General features: G+C 24.9%; 1 protein-coding gene across 19 annotated transcripts in view; it reads left to right on the top strand.

Annotated features, from left to right (window-relative positions):
* Nucleotides 1-19,719, top strand: part of how (protein held out wings) — a 201,246-nt gene that overhangs the window by 165,856 nt on the left and 15,671 nt on the right. For 5 of the 19 annotated variants that reach the window (XM_073962057.1, XM_073962058.1, XM_073962059.1 and 2 more), the window contains exon 8: nt 8,880-8,978. The exons of the other annotated variants lie outside the window; for them this stretch is intronic. In XM_073962057.1, coding sequence (XP_073818158.1) covers nt 8,880-8,914 — 35 coding nt within the window. In that variant the 3' untranslated portion in view covers nt 8,915-8,978. Of the gene's footprint in view, nt 1-8,879; nt 8,979-19,719 lie in introns of those variants that run through there. 19 annotated transcript variants of the gene reach the window in all.

The raw sequence follows: 19,719 nt of genomic DNA on the forward strand, positions 1-19,719 counted from the left end.
CGATGTCTTGACTAGTAAAGATCGATGTCTTGACTAGTAAAGATCGATATCTTGGCTATTAAAGATCGATGTCTGGGCTAGTAAAGATCGATGTCTTGACTAGTAAAGATCGATGTCTTGACTAGTAAAGGTCGATGTCTGGGCTAGTAAAGATCGATGTCTTGTCTAGCAGAGATCGATGTATTCACTAGTAAAGATCGATGTCTCCACTAGTAAGGATTGAGGTCTTTACTAGTAAAAGTTGAAGGCTCTACTAGTGAAGATTTATGTCTCTACTGGTAAGGATTGAAGTCTCTACTAGTAAAGAATGATGTCTTTGCTAGTAAAGTTTGATGCCTTTACAAGTAAAGATTATAGTCTCTCCTAGTAAAGATTGATGTCTTTACTAGTAAAGATTGATGTGTTTACTAGTAAAGATTGATGTCTTTACTAGTAACGATTGAGGTCTCTACTAGTAAAAATTGAAGTCTCTACTAGTAAAGATTGATGTCTCTACTAGTAAGGATTGAAGTCTCTACTAGTAAAGATTGATGTCTCTACTAGTAAGGATTCATGTCTTTACTAGTAAAGATTGATGTCTTTACAAAGATTTATGTCTCTACTAGTAAGGATCGATGTCTTCACTAGTAAAGATCGATCTCTTTACTAGTAAAAATCGATGTGCTTACTAGTAAAGATCGATGTCCTTACTAGCAAAGATCGATCTCTTTACTAGTAAAGATCGATGTCCTTACTAGTAAAGGTCGATGTCTTTACTAGTAAAGATCCATGTCTTTACTATTAAAGATTGAAGTCTTCGCTAATAATGATTGATCAAAAGCTTAAATTTTTTGTGTTGAATATTTTTCGTAAACCAAATTTAATTTTCTATATATTTTTGTCACATTTGACAATTTTGAATTATTTAGTAAGTTGGCTACTAAATTAAAACCCAAATTATTATCAATTTTCTCTCCGCATATCGTTTTCGAAATCGACCAATTCTACATATGTATGCTTTGTAAAATTAACAATGCTTTTTAATATTACAAATAACAAAATATATTTTTTTATATACAAATATTAAGGCTAGATGGCAATACATATTTTTTTAGAGACACAATGATTTAGGGTATTTAATTTTTGTTTAGGTTAGGTTATTTCTTTAAGATTGTATATATATTATTACATATCGATATATATTAATTCTTATCAAACAATTTTTTCGGTATTATTATTTGATATATAGTACGAGCTTTATTTTTTGGAAAACATAATGTAAAAATATACAATTAAATTTTCTTTAAGAACACTTCTCTCTATAACGATTTTATATTTTATTATATTTTATATATAGTCCAACTTCTCTTCGACGAACGTCCCCATAATGAATACTCCATGATGAGTTGCCTTATAGGCCAAAAATATGAATCTCTAGCATCAGTACATGGTCGTCGTGTATTTATTATTAAAATAATCCGTCGAAAAGTATGCTCATCAATTTCTTTTATGTTAGTAACAGATCAGTTACAATACTAAATTTGAAGTATAGATGGCGCAGGGGATTTTGAAATGATATTTCGTTTCTAGACCATAATTGTGACGCTCAGCGCCAAAACGGCCTAACCCAAAAGTGCTCAAAAAATCAAAGTGCCTATAAGATTTAACTGGAACCTTTTCAAATAAATTCTAAAAAAATTCCATGTTACATTATTTTAGAAGGTAGTATAACCTAGTATTATTCAATGCAATATGGAATTTGTTGGTAGCATGGCATTCTTGCTTAAGTCATATCCGGTAAATGACTAAAGAACAAGTTCGACCTAATGGGCCGATTCTGTACAGCGAGGCGAGTCATGTCGCGTCGTCTATCGTCTCTGTGACAAAATTTAAAAAATGCACTACGTACAGCGATAGAAAATAATCGTCGATAACAAGTTATTTTTATTTTTTTTTATTTTATTTTTATTCGTTAGTAAAAATGTACGGCGACAGCTAATTTGTTGTCGCCGGAAAATGAACATTTCGGCGACAAAATTTGACGACGTCAGGCGATATTGCCATACGGAATCGAAAAATTGCATTTGTCAACGCGACACGACTCGCCTCGCTGTACGGATTCGGCCCAAATTCTAATGTGATTCTGAAATCTTTTTATTAGGTCGAACTTGGTCTTTAGGCTTTTATCAGATATGACTTCTTATGTGTCGAGGCCTTTAGAGTCTATTTGGGTTAGGCCGTTATATCGGCTCAGTTAGAATGATATTGAAATCGGCAAAAATTGTTTATTTATGTTTTACACAAATTCAGCTCGTACTTATTATCTACAGTTTGTCAAGCAACATTTCATTTTTAAATGGTTTTATTTTTTGTAAGAATTGGTAAACTATTGCTTGGCATACTATATATTTAGGCATTTCATATAGGAATAATATTGAAATGTAATTTCAAATATTTAAAATATATTCTATTTATTCAATTTTTTACAAAGAATTTTTTATATAGGAATTAAATATTCATCACAAATATCAAATTTTAATTAATTCAATATAATGCAATTTTTCATTTTTTATTTTTATTTATTATATTCGTTGGCCTTAAATGTATAACCTAGCGTTCAATTTGGACTAATTTAGAGTGAACAGTGTTTCACCTTTGAACACAAAATATGCAATAACTCAGTTTCTAAAGCATAATATACCCTTGAGGTTAGATACTCATATACCTTCTTCAGGGCCTCTAGAAAACATTAAATTGTTCGTTTTTTCTTTAAATAATTAAAAAAAATTAAATTCTAATATCAGACATTTTTTAGCCTTCAGATTGTTCTTCAAATTAAAGAATTAAGCTTTGTAAAATTAAAGCATATTTTTAGGAGCATTATTAGAAAATATGGAAGTATTTTTTTAAGAGGAGCCTCATTCAAGGAGTCTAGCAAAATATTAAAAAACTTGATTTTTTTGAACACCTTTTCATTTTGATACCAGCAGTTTTTATTCCTTCTCCATTCCTCCCATATTAAAGAATTTAACTTTGAAAAGTTACACCTATTTTTAGGGGAATTTAAAAAATAGCAAAGTATTTTTTTAAATAATATATAATGAATGAAAAAATAAAATATTCAATATCTCAGTCTTTAAAGCATAATATACCCTTACCGGATTATTTTTAGGTACTCATTTAGCTTCTTCTGGACCTCTAGAAAACATGAGTTTGTTCTTTTTTTCTTTAAATTATTTTAAAAAAATTTAAATTCTAAGATCAGCCGTTTTTTATGACCTCTACATGTGTATCCTTCAGATTAAAGAATTAAGCTTTGTAAAATTAAGGCATATTTTTGGAGCATTATTAGAAAATTGGGAGTATTTTTCTAAGAGGGATCCTCTTTCTAGGAGTCGAGCAAAATATTTAAAAACTTGATTTTTGTAAATACTTTTCCATTTTAATACCAGCAGTCCTTATCCCTTCTCCATTCCTCCCATATTAAAGAGTTTAACTTTGAAAAGTTAAGGCCTATTTTTAGGAGCATTTGAAAAAATTGCAGAGTATTTTTTTTTTTAAATAATTTATAATAAATGAAAAATAAAATATTAAAATATTTTCTTGTAATGCACCCTCAGAAGCTTTATATTTGTAAAATAAATAAAATGGGATTATATTCTCCATTAAATTGCTATGGGGATTATAGGAACATACTTCTAGACGTCTATGAAATATTAAAAATAGGTTTTTTTTCTTTAAATTGCTTCCCAGCCGTTTTTATTCCTTCTACATATCTCCCATATTGAAGAAATTACCTTTGAAAAATTAAAGCATACTTTTAGGGACCCAATTAGAAAATATCACGTCTAGAAAATATTAAAAATTTGTTTTCTTTTTTTAATTCCTTCCAATTTTATGGCCAACAGTTGTCATCCCTTCTACATTTCTCCCATACCAGAATTTAGCTCCAAAAAATTAAAGCATATTTTTAGGAGCATAAATAGAAAATACTATTATTAAAATATGATTAGGAAAAATAAATTTATATTGGACAATTAAATTAAAATGGCATTTATTCGTCCTTTAAATACCTTTGAGGGGCATGGAGCCCTCCCCCACGTCAAAAAATATAAAAAATTTTTTGTTTTAAATTAACCCCCTTTGTTGTTTTTATCCCTTCTACATACATGTCTTACATATTTAAGAAGTTGCATTTGACAAATTAAAGCATATTTTTAGGGGCTTAATCAAAACCTATTTTCTTAAAATAATGTTTATACCCTCAGCATTTATGCTAACGAAGGTATATACACTTTCATATGGGCAAAATGTGCCTCATCGAAATAATGGTTTTAGACCCCAAGTATGTTTGGACGAAATATGTTTCAGACAATTTGGAGACGATTGAGCAATGTCTGTCCGTCTGTCTGTCTGGCTGGCTGGAGCGCACGATAACTCTCGAACGGATGAACCGATTTAAATTTTGGCTTTCGTAATATTTTGTCCAAGATTAGTTTAAGTTTGAAGATGGGCCATATCGGTCCACTCCTTCAGGTACCTCTCCCACAAAAGTTCAAAAATGTTCGGAAATTTTGTGCGCACGATAACTCTTGAAAGGAGTAACCGGTGTGGTCCATACTTTGCCCATCGTGAAATGTGTACTAGACTTAAATAAGGTTTCATTATGGACTCAATCGGTCCACTCCTTTGGGTACCTCCCACATAAAATTTCGGAAAAGTTCAGTTTAGGACCTGCTCTCGAATCGCTTTGATTTTTGTTGCAACAACTTGTATACACTTCTCCCAATACGACGGTACTAGTTTCATCAGGGGCAAGTCAATACTTCCTGAGAAAATGGCCGGAAAGGTGCAAAAAAACCCCATTACACCGTTTGAGGTGGTTGGAGCGCAAGATAACTCTCGATCGGATCTGGCGATTCGATTCAAAATTTGGCCTTAGGAATATTTTGTCCAAACATAGTTTAAGTTCGATGATAAGGCATATAGGTCCACTCTTTCAGGTACCTCCCCCACAAAAGTTCAAAAAAGTTCGGAAAATTTGTTCGCACGGTAACTCTTGAAGGGTGTAGCCGAATTGGTCCATACTTTACACATCCTAAGATATCTACCACATATAGATCAGGTTCAAATATGGACTATATTTGTTCACTCCATCCGGTACCTCCCACACAAAATTTCGGATAAGTTCACTTTAAGACCTGCTCTCGAATCACTTTGATTTTTGTTGAAGCAACTTGCATTCGCTGCCTCAATTACGATGGTAAAAGCTTTGTTAGGGCCAAGTCCATAGTTCTTGAGAAAACAGCTTGAAGGGTGTAAAAACCCCATAGGCACCATTTGTAGTGGCTGGAGATCCACTTCCATAATGGTCAATGTCGATCTATTCCTTTTAGTATCTCTTCCGCAAAACTTTTGCTCTTTAATCCTAATCAACATGTTTGTCGGTTCAAAGGGCCAACATTTTTAAACCACCTAAATACATACGTTTTTTGGGAAAAAATCGTTTCAATATACACAGGCTGAGGGTATATCTCTGTCAGCAAAGCCGACTGATACTTTTTTACTTGTTTTCCTTTAAATTACTTCCCATTCTATTAGTAGCAGTTTTTATCGCTTGTACATGTCTCCCATATTGAAGAAATTACCTTTCATATATTAAAGCATACTTTTAGGGACCTATTTCGAAAATATTAAAAATTTGTTTTCTTTTTTTAAATTCCTTCCAATTTTACGGCCAACAGTTGTTATCCCTTCTACATTTCTCCCATACAAGAAGTTAGCTCTAAAAATTAAAGCATATTTTTAGGAGCATAAATAGAAAATATAAATGTGTGTTCTTTAAAAATAATTTTTATTATTAGGAAAAATAAATTTATATTTGAAAATTAAATTAAAATGGAATTTATCCGGCCTTTAAATACCTTTGAAGAGCATGGGGCCCTCCTTCTACACGTCTAGAAAATATAAACAATTTTTTCCTTTAAATTATCTCTCTTACAATGGGAGCAGCTGCTTTTATCCCTTCTACATGTCTCCCACATTGAAGATGTTACCTTTGACAAATCAAAGCATACTTTTAGGGGCTTAATCAGAAAATATGATTTTCTTAAAATAATTTTTATTATTAGAAAAAATAAATTTGTTAAATATTTTTATAACACTCCTAAAAAAACGTTATATTTGTAAATTAAAACGGGATTATTTTGAAAAAAAAAATATTTTTTTTATATTTCTTTCAAAATAATTTTAATTATTAGGAGAAATAAATTTATATTTTAAAATTAAATAAATATCGAGTTTATCCGTCCTTTAAATACCTTTGAAGAGTATGGAGTCCCCCCTAACGAAAAATATTAATATATATATTTTTATACCCTCCACCATATGGAGCGTATAATTAAATTTGTCATTCCGTTTGTAACACATCGAAATATTCGTCGGAGACACTATAAAGTATATATATTATTGATCGATTTAACCATGTCCGTCTGTCCGTCCGTCTGTCTGTTTGTTGAAATCAAGATACAGCTCGCAATTTTAAAGATAGAGAGTCAATATTTGGTACAGAAGTTTTTATTACTTGCAGGATGGTTGGTATTGAAAATGGGCTATATCGGTCCACGTTTTGGTATAGCCCCCATAGAACGGCACCACCCGATTTTCGGTATTTTGAAGGTACTAGCTTCATTATCACACCGAAATTGCTGAAATTTGATACTTAGTCTACGTTGGAGGTATAAAACCTTCCCCCTGAATTCTATCGGTATCGGTCCATGCCTTCATATAGCCCAAATAGAACGATACCTCCCGATTTTCGGTATTTTGAAGGTTTTAGTTTCATTATCACACCGATATGGCTGAAATTTGGTACTTAGTGTACGTTGGGGGTATAAAACCTTCTCCCTGAATTTTGTCGGTATCGGTCAATGCCTTCATAGAGCCCCCATAGAACGGGACCTCCCGTTTTTCGGTATTTTGAACGTTGTGGCCTCAATAATCCACCAAAATGGCTGAAGTTTGGTATATAGTCTTTTTTGGGGGTATGCAACTTCCCCCTATAAATTTGTCGATATAGGTCCACGCCTTCATGTAGCCCCCATAGAACGGTACCTCCCAATTTTCGGTATTTTGAAGGTTGTGGCTTCAACTTTCCTTCGAAATGGCTGAAATTTGGTATTTAGACATCGTTTGGGCGTTCTCAACTTTCCTCTTTAAATTTGTCGTATAGGTCCACGCCTTCATATAGTCCCCATAGAACGGCACCTCCCGATTTTCGGTATTTTGAAGATTGTGGCCTCCATTTTCATCCGAAATGGCTGAAATTTGGTATTGAATTTTCTTTGAGTCTAAAAACTTTCCGTCAGATATTTGTCGGTATAGATCGACGTTTTGAAATACCCCCGATAGAACGGTGCCTCACATTGTTTTCCCGAAATTGCTGACATTTTGTATTAAGTCCTCTTCATACAGGAATTGAAACTATTTTTTCCATTTTACTTCAATACAACTTGTGGTATAACAAGTTCGGCCCGGCCGAACTTAACGAAATTTCTATTTATTTCAACGAATTTTAGGTCAAGGGTTTTTAATCCGATAATATCGATAGACGAAACTATCTATCGATATTGAATTTTTAAAAAATAATCTAATTCCAACACCTTCCACATAATTCCCATATTGAAAATGTAAACTTTGACAATTTTAAAGCAACATTAGAAAATAAAAAAAATAAGCATTAGAAAATCAAAATGAATTTCGGTGACAATAATTTTTATTATTAGGAAAAAATATAAAATTGTTTAAATATTTTTAACGTTTATTTTTATGTTTCTTAAATAAGGACAAACATACAGCATATTTTTGGGGGCCTGTAAGCCATAAAATTAATATAATAACAGTTTTTTTGTAGATTTCATGCAAAATGTTGCAAAAGCATTGACTTAGTGTACAGCTATAAAAATGAGGCCTACTTTTAGGGTCAATATATATATTTTTTTCTTGATGGAAGGTATTTGTATAGGACTGTGTTATTGCTAATTTTCTTATATCACAAAAGGCTTTATCTGATATTAGAATTTCCATAAAATTGTGCAATAATTATTAGACTTGATTTTAATTCATTTCAATATTTACCATATTTAATACATACTTTTGGGCCAAGGCAGAAAAATAAGGTATAATTTTGGACGTGCAATTGAAGAATTATTTAAAGTCTAAAAATAAAAATGTTAATTAAAATTTGATATTTGTTTTGATAATTGGTGTATAAAATGTAGGAGGAATTTTTATTATGAAGTTTACAAATATAGTCATTTTTATATGTGTTTTTAGTTTTTTAATACAACATTTTTATATTTTATTATTTCTTTTTTTAATATATTTTATTATAAAACTTTTAATTATTTTTAGTCATTTGTTTTTGTTGTTTAATTTTTATAATTATTATTTATGTTGATTGTTTTTTTCTTAGTTTTTATAATTTATTTATGTTTTATTTGCAATATTGAATTTTTTACCTGTGACTAGTGCCATGGTTTTTCACACAGATTTAGCTGGAAATCAGAAACAGAATTGTGTATAGAATTTGTGTCATATTTTTATTTTTATCTTTAAAAAACAAAATGCTTTCTTTAACATATCTTTTTCATTACTACAGCAGCACATGATAACCCACGGCTTGCATAGTTTTTTTATTATTTAACAAGGCTTTGTTTCAATTTCATCAACATGCAATTAAACTGCAATAACAATTTTAAACCATAGCAAGTTAGAATATAGCTGATTTTTATTTTTCTTCTTATTTGTAATTTATTGATGTTGATTATTTTTATTTTATTCTTCTTTGTTTGTTTTTTTCCTCCAATATTTTTTGTGTGTTGAAAAATGAATTTTTGCAGTTGGTCGATATTTGCATGCCGGCTCCGTCTTTTGAAATACTTAGAAATGTTTTAGAAAGGAAACTAAGTTTTATTTAAGAAACAAACAAAAAAACAAAATCATTTGTTCTACAAAAAAACCAACCACAACAGTTACAAAGAAACAACTCTCCCATATAGAACAAAATGAAACTCCCTCTCTGTCTCTCTCCCACAATCCCTTATATTATTTTATTTTTTAAATTATATAAATAAATGTTTTTTTATTATAGTCTTTTTTTAAATTTAAATAAAAACTGAAAAATTAAGAAAAAACTCGAAAAGATTTTAAAAATTTAGTTTAAAATTCTTTTTTTTCTCTCTCTCTCTCCCTTCTGTCTCACAGATTTTTATTTAAGTTAAAACAAAAAAACTAGATGCAGTTTTTTTTTTCTATTAAATTATTGCTCGTAACCAATTTTTTTATTGTAAATTTAAGCATAATTTAAGTATGTTTTTTAATTAAAGAAAAAAATAATAAAAAAAGGAAAACTAGGACAGTTGTTTAGGGGATAAAAGAAAATAATTTTTAATTTTTTTGTTGAAAAAAGGGAACATTTTTTCTTTGCTTATTTTTTAGTGTTTAATTTTAATAATATTTTTAATAATATTAATTAATATTTTTAATAATATTAATTAATGTTTTTAATATTAATTAATACTTTTTAGTTGTTTTTTTTCTTCTATTTATTTCTTTAGTTTTTCCTTCTATTGTCTCTCGCAAAAGATATAATGAGTATATTCTAGTTTTTTATTCCTGGACATTGTGTATGTGTGTATGAGTGAAATTTTAGGTTTTTAGGTGTGGCTAGTTTTTTGTTCTCATTTAATTAATTTTTAAGCATTTCTCTTTTAGGAAATCTCGAAAAAATAGTATTTTTTAAAAGCTTTCATTAGGTTTATTAAGATTTAAAGCAGTTTTAGGGCAGTAAGAGTTAAAAAAAATTAATAAAAAATTTCGAATATAATATAATATTTATAGACCCTTTACTTTGCAATAAATTTTTAAATTTTTACACAAAATTTCCTGTAGATGGGAATTTCCCAAAAAATAAAAATTTTCAAAAATATTTTATTTTTTTAATTGTTAACAAAATTTCCTGAGTGGGAATTCCTAACAAATAATGTCAAAATATTTACGAATTCTTTTTTTTAAGATTTTGTTTCGAATATAATTTAATATTTATATTTATAAACACTTCATTTCAATTCTTGTTGCACAAAAAAATAAAATTTTAAAAATTAAAAAAAAAAAAAATAAAAAAATAAATAAATATTTTAGAATATTATTTATTTTTTTTTTTTTAATTGTTTAACAAAATTTCCTGAATGGGAATTCCCAAAAAATGATGTCAAAATATTTACCAAATATTTTTTGATTTGTCAGTGTTACAAAATAATTTCTTATTTTTTTTTTTTTTTTTGAAAATTTTCAAAAGCAGACATTTTTCTCCCTTTTGAGAAATTTAATTTTTTCAAAAATTCAAATTTCCCATTAGTTTTTTATTTTTGTTCAAAAATTTAAAAATTTTGTATTTTTGTTTAAAATTAAAATTATTATAAATTTTGTATTTTTGTATAAATACATTTTTTCCAAAATTAAAATTTCTTAAATTTGCTAAAAAAAATTGAAAAGTTCTAATAAATATTAATTTCGTATATTTTAAATGAATGTTAAAAAAATAAAAAAAAAATAATATTTATTTGTAAGAGATTTTAATTTTTTAGCAACAAGATTTTTAGTATAAATTTAAGAATTTTTAATTAAAATATTTATTATAAGAAATTAAAATTTTTGAAAATTTTTGAATAAAAATGTAAAATTGTTTAAATTATTAATTTTGGAAAAAAATTAAACAAATTTTTAATTTTTGAACAAAAATTAATATAAAATAATTAATATTAAAAAAAATAATAATTAAAAACAGAAATGTTTCCCCCTTTTGGGAAATTTAATTTATTTTTTTCAAAAATTAAAATTTCCTATAATTTTTTATTTTTGTTCAAAAATTGATTTAAAAATTTTGTATTTTTGTTTAAATTTAAAATTATTATAAATTTTGAATTTTTGTAAAAATTAAATTTCTTAAATTTGTTAAAAAAATTAAAATTTCTAATAAATATTAATTTTGTATATTTTAAATTAAAAATTTTAACAAATTTTGCATTTTTTACAAACTTTAATTTTATATAGTTTTTATTCAAAAACTAAAAATATTTACAAATTTGGCATTTTTTTCAAAATATATATTTTTAAAAATTTTATTAATTTTTTTTTTCAAATATTAAAGTTTATTATAAATTTTGTATTTTTTAATTTTTAACAAAATAGAAAACTTGTATATCAATTTTTGAACAAAAAAAAAAAAAAATAACAAAAAATTATAAGAAATTTAAATTTTTAAAAATTTTTTAATAAAATGTAAAATTGTTAAAATTATTTTAAATTAATGTTAAAAAAAATAATATTTATTTGTAAGAGATTTTAATTTTTTAGCAACAACATTTTTAGTATAAATAAGAAATTTTAATTAAAATATTTATAAAAAATTTAATTTTTAGAAAAATACAAAATGTATAAAAATCTTAATTTTTAACAAAATATAAAATTTTTATATCAATTTTTGAACAAAAATAATTAAAAGAAATTTAAATTTTTGAATAAAAATGTAAAATTGTTTAAATTATTAATTTTGGAAAAAAATTAAACAAATTTTTAAATTCTGAACAAAAATACAAAAATTAAAAGAATTTTTTAACAAATTTTGCATTTTTTTACAAACTTTAATTTTTTATATTTTTTATTCAAAATCTAAAAATATTTACAAATTTGATATTTTTTTCAAGATATATTTTTTTAAAAATTTTATTAATTTTTTTTCAAAAATAAAAAAAAAATCTTTTAATTTTTGTATATTTGTTCAAAATTTAAATTTTTTTTTTAATTTTTTTTTCCAAAATTAATAATTTAAACAATTTCACATTTTTATTCAAAAATTTTCAAAAATTCAAATTTCTTATAATTTTTTTTTTTTTTTGTTCAAAAACTGATATACAAATTTTCTATTTTGTTAAAAATTTACAACCTTTAATTTTATATATTTTTTATTCAAAAACTTAAAATATTTACAAATTTGGAATTTTTTTCAAAATATATTTTTTTAAAAATTTTATTAATTTTTTTTTAAATATTAAAGTTTATTATAAATTTTGTATTTTTGTTTAAAAAAAAAATTCTTTTAATTTTTTTATTTTTGTTCAAAATTTAAAAATTTGTTTAAAAAAAAATTTTTTTCCAAAATTAATAATTTAAACAATTTTACATTTTTATTCAAAAATGTTCAAAAATTCAAATATCTTATATTTATTTTGTTAAAAAATTTATATACAAATTTTCTATTTTGTTAAAAATTAAAATTTTTATACATTTTGTATTTTTCTAAAAATTAAATTTTTTATAAATATTTAAATTAAAATTTCTTAAATTTATATTAAAAATGTTGTTGCTAAAAAATTAAAATTTCTAATAAATAAATATTAATTTTTTTTTATTTTTTTAACATTTTGTTTCGAATATAATTTTATATTTATATTTATAAAACCATCATTTCAATTTTTGTTGCACAAAAAAAAAAATTTAAAAGAACATTTTCCAAATTATTAATTTTTTTTTTTTTAAATAATTTAAAATTTAATTTTTTTAATTGTTTAAAAAAAATTCCTTAAATAATGTCAAAATATTACAAAATATTTTTTTTTATTTCTTTTTAACATTTTGTTTTGAATATAATTTAATATTTATATGGTGCAGTAAAAATGTTCAATTTCTGTTACACAAAATCTGCCCTGAAAGGGAATTTCCCAAAAAATGAAATTTCAAAAATAAAAGAACTTTTTCCAAAATATTTAATTTTTTTAAATGGTTTAAAAAATGTTCCTTAATGGGAATTCCCAAAAATAATGTCAAAATATTTACCAAATTTTTTTTTCGATTTTTTTTAACATGTTTTGAATATAATTTAATATTTATATTTATTGACCCTTCATTTCCCTTTATTATTGCAGTAAAATTTTTCAATTTTTGTTACACAAAATCTCACCTGAAAGGGAATTTCCCAAAAAAATAAAATTTTAGAAATAAAAGAACTTTTTCCAACGTATTTAATTTTTTTAATTGTTTAAAAAAATTTCCTTAATGGGAATTCCCAAAAATAATGTCAAAATATTTACTAAATATTTTTTTTTTTTATTTTTTAAAATTTTGTTTCGAATATATTTAAATTTATTTTATATATTTAATATTTATAGACCCTTCATTTCGCTTTATTATTGCAGTCAAAATTTTCAATTTTTGTTACACAAAGGGAATTTCCCAAAAAATAATATCTTAAAAATATAAGAAAATTTTCCAAAATTTTTTATTATTTTTTTTAATTTTTGCTGAAATAATGTCAAAATATTTTCAAAATGTTTTAAATTTTTTTGGATTTTTTTTTTCTCAAAATTTCCCAGAAAGAAAATAAAAAAATCCCAAAAAGTTTCCATTTTAAACTCTTATTGCCATTGTCTAATTTAAGTTGACATTTTATATAAGTAAACTAGATATTTTAAGGTTATGGGTTATAGAGTTTAGGCACTAGGGTTTTACACTTTCTTTTACACTACTTACCCCAAACATCAAAGCCATAGTTTTGTCTCAAACTGAAATTTGCTTTCATATACCAAATATTACCACAAACTCATTAGATTCAAAGGCAAATAGTAGGCGCTTCATTTATGGTAAAAATTATAGCATCCTTTAAAGGAAGCCCCCCTTTGATTAAAGTATACTTTTAGGCTATTATCTTAAGTCTAAGTGCCATATAGCACTACCTAAAGGAAATCCCATTCAGTGAGGAATACTTTCCGGGGCTTTGATTTTAATTACATATTTTTGCCTTACAGGAAAAAGCCCCTTCAATAAAGTATACTTTTAGGCCGTAGCTTTACTGTAATTGGCCTATTGCAAAGCTTAAAGTAAAAATATAAAAGTAATGCCTTTGAATCCCTCTCTAATGGCCATATTTTCACAATACCACCAATAAACAAGTTTGTTTTATTAACTCATAGTTGTAAAATTAATAGTAGTTTTTATTGTAGTACGTTCGTTCGTTTTTTGGTTGATGAGACCCGTTTGAATTTTCCAATTTGTGCCATTTGTTTTTTTAAATACACCACTCGAATTCAATAGTCATTTATATAGAGTAGAGAGTACTTAACTATAAGAAAGGGTAGTGCATAATATTATGAAGTAGGTTTTTTTTTAGCGTAGAGCATACTTTTTTATTGCTTTGTTATGAATCTAAAATGGTGCTAAATTTTATTTTTTAATATCTTTTAATATATAGTGGATTTATTTTAAAATTAAAATTATTATTTTTTCAATTAGGGAAACATTCGTAATTTTCGTGCAATCTTCAAATAAAATATTCAATAACACAGTCCTTAACAGATATAAAGGAAATTACCTTTGGGAAATTAAAGCATATTTTGGGGAGCTTTATTAGAATATTTATAATTTCCTTCAAAATAATTTTTTATTATTAGGGAAAAATATAAATATTTTATTTTCATGCTCGAAGAAAAGGATATATTTTTCTCCAATAAAGGCAAACACACAGCATAATTTTAGGGTCCTAAATGGTACTCTGGGAGTATATTGGGAAAATGTAAAATATTATTTGTCAATATAATAAAAATTTTAGTATTTCTTCTAGATTTTATGCAAGGGAGGGCAAAAAACGTGCACTAAGTGTAGCCATAATAAGGCATACTTTTAGGGGCAATAATTATATTTTTCCCCAATTGAGGTTATTTTTCTAGCACTGTGTTATTGCTAATTTTCTAATTCTCACACATCACAGCAGGCTTTATCTGATATTAATTTTTCTATAAACTTGTGCAATATTTATTCAATTTGCTTTATACACATTTTTTACATTTTTAAATAATTAGTTTTATTTCTTGTATATTTCCAACTATATTTAGGCAACATTTTTCAGATTTGTTTTATATTTTTCTTGTAAATTTCAAACTATTTTCTTAGAAAAAAAAACATATTTCTCACCCATCTCAATACCGTCCAATAGATTTGTTTTCTTTTAAAGCCATCAATATCAGCAACAACAACAATAATACTAGTCAAAATAGAAGAACAACAACAAAAGCAGGCAGAACCGAGAAATATACATACGTAAATGATATTACAAATCCATTTGAGGTTATTTATATTTAGGTTATTGTCATTATTTTTAGGAATATATATTTTTAGCTTTTTTTTAATTTTGTTTTAAAAAAAAATGTTCCCTTTAAAAAAAATTAAAAATTATTTTTTTAACAAATACAATATAATATGGGCTTGATTTAGGGGATCTTGAAAGAAAGGGTGGTAAACAAATATATCCAAGGGTATTTTTTAACAAATAATATGCTTTTGGGGAATTAACAAAATTTATGCTTCAAAACTAAAAAAAACTGTTCAAAAATGTTTAATAAAACAAAAATTATATTTATATAATTATATTTTACACGAAATTTTTTGCCAAAATATCCTTATGGAAAATTTTAAAGGAAGAAAAAATTCTTGGTTTTGAGCTCATTATCATTTAGTTGTTTATTTAGACTCCAATAAAAGTTTAAAAATCTACTAAAAGGAAAATTTCCCAAGAAGGTAAATTTTTACTTTTACTCGGAATAGAGAATTTATGCCATATTTTTGTGTGATATTTGAAATGAAATAGTTTCCCATGAACATACTATTTGCAATTATGGCAATTTCAACTAAAAATAAAAATTTCGCAAAAAATCCCCATAAAGAAATACCAAAAATTTAAGAATTTCATAAAAAAAGTTGATAAACAAACATTTCCCCTCAAGGAGGGAAATTTTCTTTCACTCGAAATTAAAATTATCTGACATATTTTGTTGTACTATTTTCAATTATGACAATTTCCATTGAAAACAAAATTTCCCAAAAAAAAATCCAAATGGGAAATTGCTGTTTTTTAACACTACACCATTTTCACATGTAATTCGAAGAATTTCAGTTTAATTTGATTATTTCATTTGAAATTCGAAACAATTCACTTGTAATTTGAGAATTCCAATTGAATTTCGAATTATTTCATTTGTAATTTGAAAATTCCATTTGAAATTCGAATTATTTCATTTGAATTTTGAATTTTTTCATTTGTAATTCCAATTATTTCATTTGAAATTTGAATTTTTCCATTTGTAATTTGAAATTTTCTATTTGTAAATCGAAGTTTTTCATTTGGAATTTCAAATTAAAAAAATTCAATTTACAAATGGAAAAATTCGAATTACAAATGAAATAATTCGAATTCAAAAGGAAAAAATTCAAATTACAAATGAAAAAATTGGAATTTCAAATGGAATTCGCAAATTACAAATGAAATAATTCGAAATTCAATTGGAATTCTCAAATTACAAGTGAAATGTTTCGAATTGCAACTGAAATAATTCGAATTTATTTGATATTTCCATAGAGCCCAGAACTAAAAAAAAAATATTCACAAAATTTTTTTGTAAATAAAAATTTGCCTTGTTCGTTTGTTTCGTTTCTCTTTTGCTGAAAATTTAAAAATTTATAAAAAAGAATTGGACCTTTATAATGTTACAAAATAATTTCTTGTCATTTCTTTGAAAATTTTCAAAAAAAGAATTTTTTTGATTTTTGGGAAATTTAATTTTTTTCAAAAATTCAAATTTCTAATGTTTTTTTATTTTTGTTAAAAAATTGATATAAAAATTATTGCATTTTTGTTAGAAAATATTTTTTTTTTTAAATTTTATTTTGGTAAAAATTAAATTTTTTCTAAATATTGTACAATTCTTCTTTCCAAAATTAAAATTTCTTAAATTTTTACTAAACTAAAAAATTAAAATTTCTAATTATTATTATTATTATTGTATTAAAAATACAAAATTATTTTTTAAATTAAAATTTTTACAAGCTTTAATTTTATTTATTTTTTATTCATAAACTAATTTTTTTTTTACAAATTTGGTATTTTTTCCAAAATATTTTTTTTTTAAATTGTATTTTTTTCAAATATTAAAGTTATTATAAATTTTCTATTTTTGTTCAAAAATTAAAAAATATTTTAATTGTTGCTCAAAATTAATAATTTAAATAATTTTCCATTTTTATTCAAACATTTTCAAAAATTTAAATTTCCTATAAGGTTTTTTATATTGTTCAAAAATTGATATAAAAATGTTGTATTTTTGTTAAAAATTAAAATTTTTTTAAATTTTGTATTTTTCTAAAAATTAAATTTTTTATAAATATTTAAATTAAATTTCTTAAATTTAAACTAAAAATGTTGTTGCTAAAAAATTAAAATAAATAAATATTAATTTTGTATTTTTTAAATTAAAAATTTTGACAAATATTGCAATTTTGTTACAAACTTTAATTTTATTTATTTTTTATTCAAAAACTAAAAACATTTACAAATTTCGTATTTTTTTAAATATATTTTTCTTAAAAATTTCATTATTTTTTTTCAAATATTTATATATAAATATAAATATAATATTATAAATTTTGTATTTTTGTTCAAGAATACTCGAAAATAAAAAAATATTTTAATTTTTGTATTTTTGTTCAAAATTTAAAAATTTGTATAACATTTTTTCCAAAATTAATAATTTAAATAATTTTACATTTTTATTCAAACATTTTCAAAAATTCAAATTTCTTATAAGTTTTTTTAATTTTTGTTCAAAATTGATACTCAAATTTTCTATTTTTGTTAAAAATTAAATTGTTTATAAATTTTCTAAATTAAAAATTATTTTTTTTATAAATATTTAAATTAAAATTTCTTAAATTTATGCTAAAAATTTTGTTGCTAAAAAATTAAAATTTCTAATAAATAAATATTAATTTTGGATATTTTAAATTAAAAATTTTAACAAATTTTGAATTTTTTGCAAACTTTAAATTTATTTATTTTTTATTCAAAAACTAAAAACATTTACAAATTTGGTATTTTTTTTAAATATGTTTTTCTTAAAAGTTTTATTTTTTTTTTTTTCAAATATTAAAGTTTATAATAAATTTTGTGTTTTTGTTAAAAAAAAATAATTTTAGTATTTTTGTTAAAAATTTAAAAATTTGTATATTTTTTTTTCCAAAATTAATAATTTAAACAATTTTACATTTTTATTCAAAAATTTAAATTTCTTATAAGTTTTTTTGTTAAAAAATTGATAAACAAATTTTCTATTTTTGTTAAAAATTAAAATTTTTATAAATTTTATACATTAATTTTTTTATAAATATTTCAATTAAAATTTCTTAAATCTATACCAAAATTGTTGCTGCTAAAAAATCAACATTTCTAACAAATAAATATTAATTTTTTATTTTTTTAATTAAAAATTTTAACAAATATTGTTATTTTGTTATACACTTTAATTTTGTTACAAACATTAATTTTGATTATTTTTATTCAAAAACTAAAATTTTTTGTTGGAAGTATTTAATTTATTGTTGTTTGCTGCCGACGGATAAAATAAGAAGACACACTTCTGTTCGTGGTGGTTGCTTTATTGAGAGTGATCATAATAAGAATATTTACAACTTAACTGCTAACAATGAGAAATTATGCTAGGGCTATTTACATTCACAGCTTGTGTGTGCGATCTGCTGTCGCAGTTGCTTAGCGCAATGAGTTGTGTGTTGCAAAGACATTGGGTGGAGATTCAATACTTCCAATACTCCTCCTCAACTCACATACTCATCTATTCAACACGTAACTCAAAAAATCTTTATTTACATTACATTCTAATTTTGCAAACAAATTACAAAATTCAAAATACACACAGTATTAATCTATGCTAAGCATTTTTTATAAGATTGACAAACAATCTACTCCTCCTGCATAATATTCCCCTCATAAGGGATCAACAGTTCTTGACCTAACGGCAAACTTGCTTCTTTGCTTTCGAAACACATTCGAATCTCGTTGTTGTTGTGGGCTCTTTTCATCATGGTGACCGTAACGGAACATCACTTGATTTGTTTTTGTCTTCGGCTCATTGTACAAAAACATGTTCCCCACTCTCCTTGCTTTCAGCACCACTCGTCCCTTGTTTATTATCGTAGCACATTTTTCTCCAAATTTTACAACATCTTTTACCGCTACTTTTCCAATCGATATTAAATTGCATCGTAGTTTCGGCACATACAAAACATCGTTCAGCACAACGTCACCCTCATTTAAATAAATTCTCCCCTTCCCCTTCGCTTGAATTCTTGTGCCATCAGCTAGGGAGATTTCTTCATGATGCTCCTCAAAACTCGTAAACAAATTGCGGTTAGAGCATAAATGCGAGGACGCACCAGTATCAAAACACCACATGTTTTGTTTGACGTTGTTGTTGTCAACCGTCGCCAAAGATGTGTACGCATGCTCACCCTTTCTTGCTGCGTTTTTACAATGTGCGGCGTAATGGCCTCTGCCACCGCAATTGTAGCACTTCACATTGTTGTTGTAGCTTGTGTCCGATCCCCTTTGCCTGCTACCTGTGTTGTTGGGACTCTGTTTATTTGCGTCGTAGTTTCGTCTTCTATTTTTGTTGTTGGGATTCTGTTTGTGATTTCTTGTATTCTTGTTGTTGGGACTCCATTGCTGTGCGATGTAATTTCTTCTAATATTGTTGTTGGAACTTCTTTCAATGTTTGCCATAAATGCCGTCGTGGAATAACCGTCTTGTTTGTCCAACGCAGATTTTCGCCTCTCGTTTTCCT

Source organism: Musca autumnalis, unplaced genomic scaffold (assembly GCF_047663935.1).
Source record: "Musca autumnalis isolate F117 unplaced genomic scaffold, ASM4766393v1 scaffold_1, whole genome shotgun sequence".
NCBI lineage: Eukaryota > Metazoa > Arthropoda > Insecta > Diptera > Muscidae > Musca > Musca autumnalis.